This window comes from Ictalurus punctatus, chromosome 22 (assembly GCF_001660625.3).
Source record: "Ictalurus punctatus breed USDA103 chromosome 22, Coco_2.0, whole genome shotgun sequence".
Lineage (NCBI taxonomy): Eukaryota > Metazoa > Chordata > Actinopteri > Siluriformes > Ictaluridae > Ictalurus > Ictalurus punctatus.
In genome coordinates, this window is record NC_030437.2 from 4,626,536 (window position 1) to 4,634,737 (window position 8,202).

At 40.3% G+C, this 8,202-nt stretch overlaps 1 protein-coding gene across 1 annotated transcript; it reads right to left on the bottom strand.

Moving 5' to 3' along the window:
* Window positions 1-279: 279 nt before the first annotated feature.
* On the bottom strand, window positions 280-3,912 carry LOC108255349 (chemerin-like receptor 1). The gene is made up of 2 exons (XM_017451269.3): window positions 3,816-3,912; window positions 280-2,459 (listed from the first exon to the last, which is right to left on the bottom strand). The coding sequence occupies exon 2, from the start codon at window positions 2,445-2,447 to the stop codon at window positions 1,404-1,406; it is 1,044 nt and encodes a 347-aa protein (XP_017306758.1). The 5' UTR covers window positions 2,448-2,459; window positions 3,816-3,912; the 3' UTR covers window positions 280-1,403.
* Window positions 3,913-8,202: the final 4,290 nt, after the last annotated feature.

Below are 8,202 nucleotides of genomic sequence, written 5' to 3' on the forward strand. Positions count from 1 at the left end.
TATATATATATATATATATATATATATATATATATATATATATATATATATATATATATATATATATATATATATACACATATACATACATACATACATACATACATATACACATATACATATATATACATATGCATACATATATATATACACACACACACACACAGAGAGAGAGAGAGAGAGAGAGAGAGAGCAAGAAAAAAATGCAATTTGTCCTGTTAACCCATTTCTATGAATGCATATAATCATGTTGTCACATAATGGAGGTTGAGACAGAAGCAAGTGCAGGTAAGGCAGATTAATCAAACAACAAGAGGTAAAGGATCAGGCAGAAATCAATGTACATAGGCAGGCAAAGGTCAAACAATCAGGCAAACAGGCTAAACTAGGCAAGGCAGAGAATCGAGGTCAACAGAGGCTTGGAATAATGACAGAGATTAAGCAATTGAGCATAATACTTCACAAAGGCTAAGTGTTTGAACAGTTTGTTATATGTGTGTTGTGATTGTGCGTGTAAATTGGATGCAGGAGTTCGTGATTAGAATGAAGGCGTTGTGGAATTGTGGTCCATGACGGCCATGTTTGTAGGCCGCAGTGCAGGATGGGAATTGTAGTCATTGGTTTGATGTGATATGACAGAACCCTCCCCTGGCGGTCCTGGCCCTCTGGGCAAAATATTTTCAGCTGAACCGGGAGACTGAGCGGCATCCTCAGCGGAGCAGGAAAGCGGAGCATCATCCCCCATCGACTCTGCAGGCTGAACTTGGTTGGCTGTGTCAGCAGACTTGGGCGTGAGCAGACCTTGGTTGTTCATGATGTCGGCTTCAGGCGTGAGCAGAACTGGTTGATCGTGACATCAGCTTCAGGCATGAGCAGAACCTGGTTGGTCCTGGCATCGGCTTCAGGCGTAAGCAGAACCTGGTTGGTCCTGACGTCGGCTTCAGGTGTGGGCAGAACCTGGTTGGTTGTGATGTTGGTTTCAGGCATGAAGAGATTTTGTTTGGTCATGTCAACACACTCTGGTGTGAGCATAGCTTGGTTGGTTGTGACGTCAGTTTCAGGCATAAGGAGATCTTGGTTGGTCATATCAACAAACCCTGGTGTGAGCATAACTTGGTTGGTCGTGATGTCGACTTCAGGCATGAGGAGAACTTGATCGGTCGTGTCAACAGACTCTGGCGTGAACATAATTTGGTTGGTCGTGTCAACAGACTCTGGCGTGAGCATAACTTGGTTGGTCGTGACATCGGATTCAGAAACTTGACCTGGGAAGCCGTCTCTTCGACCTTGGACAGAAACTTGACTTGAGAGGCTCTTTTTTGACCTCGGACAGGATCTTGGCTTGAGAGGATGTCTCTTCGACCTCAGACAGGAATTTGACTTGAGAGGCCTTTTTTTCGACCTCAGACAGGAACTTGGCTTGGCCTCTTCGACCTCGTACATGAACTTGGCCTTTCTTCTCCAATTGCATTCTCAATCTTAGACAAGATGGAGTTCCTAAACTTCTGCCTGAAATTATTGCCCATGAAGACATAGAGAACTGGGTTGAGGAAACTGTTAGCTGAAGCAACTGCGGTTCCGATCTTGAGCCCGAAGGCTATGATGTCATTGGGGAGGCTCTGGTTCAGTTCAACCAGCACAAATGTGTGGTATGGCAGCCAGCAGATGAAGAAAGTCCCGATGAGAGCAGTCATGATTTTGAACGGCTTTGTGGACTTCGCCATCTGGTTGCTTCTCAGCTTGAATATAATGACTGAGTAGCAGACAATGATGACCAGGAAAGGTATAATGAACCCAAAAATAAACCGGCAGATGGCTATAGATTTGTGGCTGTCCTGGCTAAAGTAATTATTGTGGCACCGGGTTCTGCCTAGGTGGTGCTGAATGTCACGGAAAATAGTGGACGGGATACTCAAGGACACTGATAAAACCCATGCAAGAAGGACTATCAATGAAGCCTTCCTTATGGTACGCTGATTCTGTGCCCAAACAGGGAACATGACAGTCATGCAGCGATCCACACTGATGATGACGAGAAGAAAGATGCTGCTGAACATGTTGAGGAACATCACGAAGGAGGTGAACCTGCACATGAAAAGTCCAAAGATCCAGTCAGATGTGGCTAGGTAAAAGGTGTTGAAGGGCAAGGTGGCACAGAATATGAAGTCAGAAATGGCCAGGCTGAGGTACCAGGTGGTGTTGACCGTTTTCTTCATCTTTAAACCTGCGATCCAGATCACCACACCATTTCCCACAACCCCCAGTACAATGATGATCACATTCACAACCAGCAGCAACATGCACAGAATCTCTCCAGAGCAAAATTCATGTACATTGTGAGACATATCCATGTACGTTTGGTTATCATCCGTGTAGTTTGCATAGTCCGTAGATACATAATCAAGCATGAAATTGGTCGTGTCCATGATAAAATTGTAAAAGCTCATCCCACTTTCCCCCTGTGGAAACAAGAATACTGCTTTAGCTTCATGCACTTATTACAGCAGGAGTTAGGTACAATTAGGGCTTGGTCTTCTGCAACTTATTATTATTTTATAATTACACTTATCATTACAATTAGTCTTTAATTCAGTCACAAGTTTCCATCTCAGTTACTGATTGAGGATCTTTAACTGATTTCACAAAATCTACTTTTAGTAAACATAAAGCACAGTTTAACATAAACATCAAAACCTTCAAAAGGAGTTGAATTTGCCACATCCCAGATACTTTATATGCTTTATGTTCCAGGTGCTGATTATTCAGATACTGATTATTTAGAAGGTGTTGATTAATTTTCTATAACAGCATCTTTAACTGTAGTTCTGGCTGTAATTCAAATCACAAGTTTTATTTTAATGCGCTCATGCTAATACATTATAGTTTCTATAGGGACTTGTATGCAGATGCGCCACATAATCTAAACTGAATAATAAATAATAAATGGATTAAGAAATACTTTATCCTTCTAATACTTGATAATTTCTATAAAAACAACTTACACAGGGACTTGTATGATGACACTCCACATAAACGGATTAAAATTGTGAGTAATTGTTGAAATGGTGACGTTTTCTGTAAGGAGGCTTTTATTTAGTGTTTTAGGAAGTAGTCCCCAGTGTCAGTGAATGTTTTCTAACTCTGGGAAGTTCTCGGTAACGCAACCAGCTTCATTTTTGTCTTATTACATTTTAGAGACAGGAAAGAACAAGAGGCTGGTGATATAATAATTGTTTACAGCTGTTATAATGGAATGTCATTCTTTAATAAAATTCTAAATAAATAAAACAACATCAGCAACCCAGCTTCACATCAGTCTGTATCACACCACCCCGCTGTTAATTATATTCCTACAAGAGCACGCCCCCAAGTGGTTCATACGTTACTGACTGCTGTTTAAAAGTCTGCCATCTATTAAGATAAACTTTATTCATCCCTAATAAAAATTCAATAATAAATTATTAGTAAAAATGTTTTAATAATATTAAAAAAGTAACCATCCTTGCCCATTTTTGACTTGGATACTATGTAATTGTGCCAGGAGGAAATTGTCTGACAAATCAATCTGACACAATTCTTAACCAACTGCTCATATTCTGTCACACTGTCAATCAAAAAGATAAACTTCAATCCAGTGTGAACTGAGGAATGTTAACTGGAAATATTATTTTATTAACTAGCAGTTGTCGGAAAACTGTAATAAAACTTTTTTTTGTTTAAAGTAACAGTAAATAAGGAAACCAATTCTGACTAAAATCCCTTGTAGATATGCTTATATATTTATTTCAGTAAAAATAGTAATAGGAAGCACTTACCCTAATGAATTCAGACTGGGTGTCATGCTGGTCTTTGACAGCTGTACTGTGTGGACTGTTATATGAAGTTAACAGTCAGGTGCTACCTCTTATGAAACGACTTCTGCAAATACCCTTTCACAATGTAGTCTTGTTTTTCTCCACATCTACATCATCCCCCAATTTCACTTCTGTATCAATTCTAGACAATAATGGACAATATATTTCCTTTTTACATCTTGTTTTAGAGCAGCAGATACTAAATTCTGCTTTGTATGCCTAAAGACTAGGAAAGTTGGCTGATTTTTCTGGTGTAAAACTCCTCATTTAGAAGTGATAAGATTTCGCTGATACCGGCCTCAGAATTAAATTCTTGGACCTACGCTGCTGTCACCTACTCAGTACTGAGCTCGAAGAAGAAGTCGTCACACAGACACATAGTGTAGTAAAAGCTTATTAGTTTAATGCTGACATAAGCAGAGTAAGCAGAAAGAAAGGCTATGAGCTTCTCACACATGAAGGCCTATGAGTCTTTCACACAAAGCCTGCCACGCATGAATATATGAGGTTATCACCAATGGAGAAGCTCTTCTGTTGGCAGAGCTGTTTCTAGGAGATGCTGTATGACTGCTTGCTGGCTGTTGCTCACTTTTCATCTCAATGCTAACTGGTAAGGCCCAGGGCCCAGGAACTGAGCAAGCAAACCCTCTCCACTGCCCTTGCCAGCCTGAGGAGGAATACACATATTACATATGAGAGAGCCACTCTGGCATTCATGCTTAAACCAAATTGAACATCATATCTGATGTCTCTGCACAGGTACCCACGATCCTGAAGAAAGACAAGCGCATCAGATCCATATTGCTGCACACGGGGATGAACGACATCAGGCTGCGGCATGAAATCCTGAAGAGGAACTTCGACTGCCTGATCAAGACGATACAAAGCAGATCGCGGATGACGAAGATCATCGTGCCTGGAACTCTCCCCACAAACAGATGTGGTCTTGAAAGTTTCAGTAGACTCTTCACCTTAAATGAGTGGTTAATATCATGGTGTAACGAACAGAATCTGCTCTTTGTTAATAACTGGAATCTGTTCTGGGAGCTTCCTAGGTTGTTCCATGCTGATGGTTTGCACCCCAGCAACCTCGGAGCGGATCTCCTGTCAGACAACATCTCCGAGTTGTCCGAGATGTCTCTACACACCATGTGACACCATGTGAACTTCCAACATCAACAACATTTATCATAATCAATGTTCAAATAATAATTAAGCATTTGTAGTCCATCCTATCGTGTCTGTTCCCCGAGCTAAACAAATACATAGACAATTTCAGAAAGCTTGTTTTAGTAACCTGACTAACATAAAATTAGATCATACTGAATGCACATCTAGCACCTTTGATCTGAAGCTATTAAATATTGGATCATATATATATAGAACATATGTAGATACAAAAAATAAATCAATTCCTCTAATAAACCCACAGGGCCATATAGGCCTACTGAATTCCTTAGTGAATTTGCAGATTTTATTACAAACCTGGTTGTTTCCCTAGATAAAGCATTAATCGTTGGTGATTTTAATATTCATTTTGATAACCTGGAAGACCATCTGAGAACAGTGGTTGTGTCCATTTTAGATTCAGTAGGGGTCAATCAGCACGTAATAGGACCCACTCATAATGGTGGTCACACTCTTGACCTGATATTAACATATGAATTAAATATAGAAAATATAGTAACACTTCCACAGTCTGAAATTGTCTCATACCATAATCTCACCTAGTTTAAATTGCGTATTGATCATAATATTTGCACCTTGCCACGCTACTGCGTAAAATGTACATTCATGTCAGCTACTGCACCGAGTTTCATCAATAAACTCTCAGAGACATCAATTAGATTTGGATCGTCTGATCCCAAAGAACTCAATCAGGTGACTGAATGCTTAGAGTCAAAGCTCGATAGAGTGGCTCCACTCAAAAGAAAAATAACTACAGAGAAAAAGCTAGCACCCTGGTACAACGATCAAACATGTACCTTAAAACAGACCACTCGACAATTAGAACGTAAATGGTGTCAAACCAAATAGTATTTCAAACAGCATGGAAGGAGGGCCTACTGAACTATAGACAATCTCTTAGCGCTGATTGATCAGTCTAACTCTCCACCATAAGAGAAGAAAACAAAAACAATCCTAGATTCAACACAGTAGCAAAATTGACTAGGAATAAAACCACCACAGAAACAGGCACACAATCATGAAAAAAATCATTAAAAAAATTCCTGAAATCATCACTACTATATAAGTAGTGATGATTTCAGGAATTTTTTTCATTGCTAAAGTTGAAAATATTAGATGTGAAATTCAGGTTATTAAATTAAAACCAGACAGTTTCATAACTAACCTTGTAGATGATAATATAGCAATATCAGGTCAACAATGTTTTACTCCCCTTAGAGAGACCGAACTAGTTCATCAATCTCTGCAGCGAAATCATCAACTTGTATACTAGATCCCTTACCTACATGTTTCTTTAAACAGATTTTTCCTGGTTTAATTGAACCACTTCTAAATATAATCAATTCTTCCCTTAGCACTGGCTATGTACCTAAATCACTTAAACTAGCAGTTATCAAACCCCCGATTAAAAAACCTGACCTTGACCCCTCTCAACTGTCCAGCTATAGACCGATATCACATCTCCCCTTCATCTCCAAGATCTTAGAAAAGGTTGTAGCAAAGCAGATACAGTGAGGGAAAAAAGTATTTGATCCCCTGCTGATTTTGTACATTTGCCCACTGACAAAGAAATGATCAGTCTATAATTTTAATGGTAGATTTATTTGAACAGTGAGAGACAGAATAACAACAAAAAAATCCAGAAAAACGCATGTCAAAAATGTTATAAATTGATTTGCATTTTAATGAGGGAAATAAGTATTTGACCCCTCTGCAAAACATGACTTAGTACTTGGTTTAAAAACCCTTGTTGGCAATCACAGAGGTCAGACGTTTGTTGTGGTTGGCCACCAGGTTTGCACACATCTCAGGAGGGATTTTGTCCCACTCCTCTTTACAGATCTTCTCCAAATCATTAAGGTTTCGAGGCTGACATTTGGCAACTCGAACCTTCAGCTCCCTCCACAGATTTTCTATGGGATTAAGGTCTGGAGACTGGCTAGGCCACTCCAGGACCTTAATGTGCTTCTTGAGCCACTCCTTTGTTGCCTTGGCCGTGTGTTTTGGGTCATTGTCATGCTGGAATACCCATCCACGACCCATTTTCAATGCCCTGGCTGAGGGAAGGAGGTTTTCACCCAAGATTTTACGGTACATGGCCCCGTCCATCGTCCCTTTGATGCGGTGAAGTTGTCCTGTCCCCTTAGCAGAAAAACACCCCAAAGCATAATGTTTCCACCTCCATGTTTGACGGTGAGGATGGTGTTCTTGGGGTCATAGGCAGCATTCCTCCTCCTCCAAACACGGCGAGTTGAGTTGATGCCAAAGAGCTCCATTTTGGTCTCATCTGACCTCAACACTTTCACCCAGTTGTCCTCTGAATCATTCAGATGTTCATTGGCAAACTTCAGACGGGCATGTAATGTATATGTGCTTTCTTGAGCAGCGGACCTTGCGAGCGCTGCAGGATTTCAGTCCTTCATGGCGTAGTGTGTTACCAATTGTTTTCTTGGTGACTATGGTCCCAGCTGCCTTGAGATCATTGACAAGATCCTCCCGTGTAGTTCTGGGCTGATTCCTCACTGTTCTCATGATCAATGCAACTCCACGAGGTGAGATCTTGCATGGAGCCCCAGGCCGAGGGAGATTGACAGTTCTTTTGTGTTTCTTCCATTTGCGAATAATCGCACCAACTGTTGTCCCCTTCTCACCAAGCTGCTTGGCAATGGTCTTGTAGCCCATTCCAGACTTGTGTAGGTCTACAATCTTGTCCCTGACATCCTTGGAGAGCTCTTTGGTCTTGGCCATGATGGAGAGTTTGGAATCTGATTGATTGATTGCTTCTGTGGACAGGTGTCTTTTATACAGGTAACAAACTGATATTAGGAGCACTTCCTTTAAGAGTGTGCTAATAATCTCAGCTCGTTACCTGTATAAAAGACACCTGGGAGCCAGAAATCTTTCTGATTGAGAGGGGGTCAAATACTTTTTTCCCTCATTAAAATGCAAATTAATTTATAAAATTTTTGACATGCGTTTTTCTGGATTTTTTTGTTGTTATTCTGTCTCTCACTGTTCAAATACAACTACCATTAAAATTATAGACTGATCATTTCTTTGTCAGTGGGCAAACGTACAAAATCAGCAGGGGATCAAATACTTTTTTCCCTCACTGTATGCTCGTACCTGCATAGGAACAACATTCATGAAATGTATCACT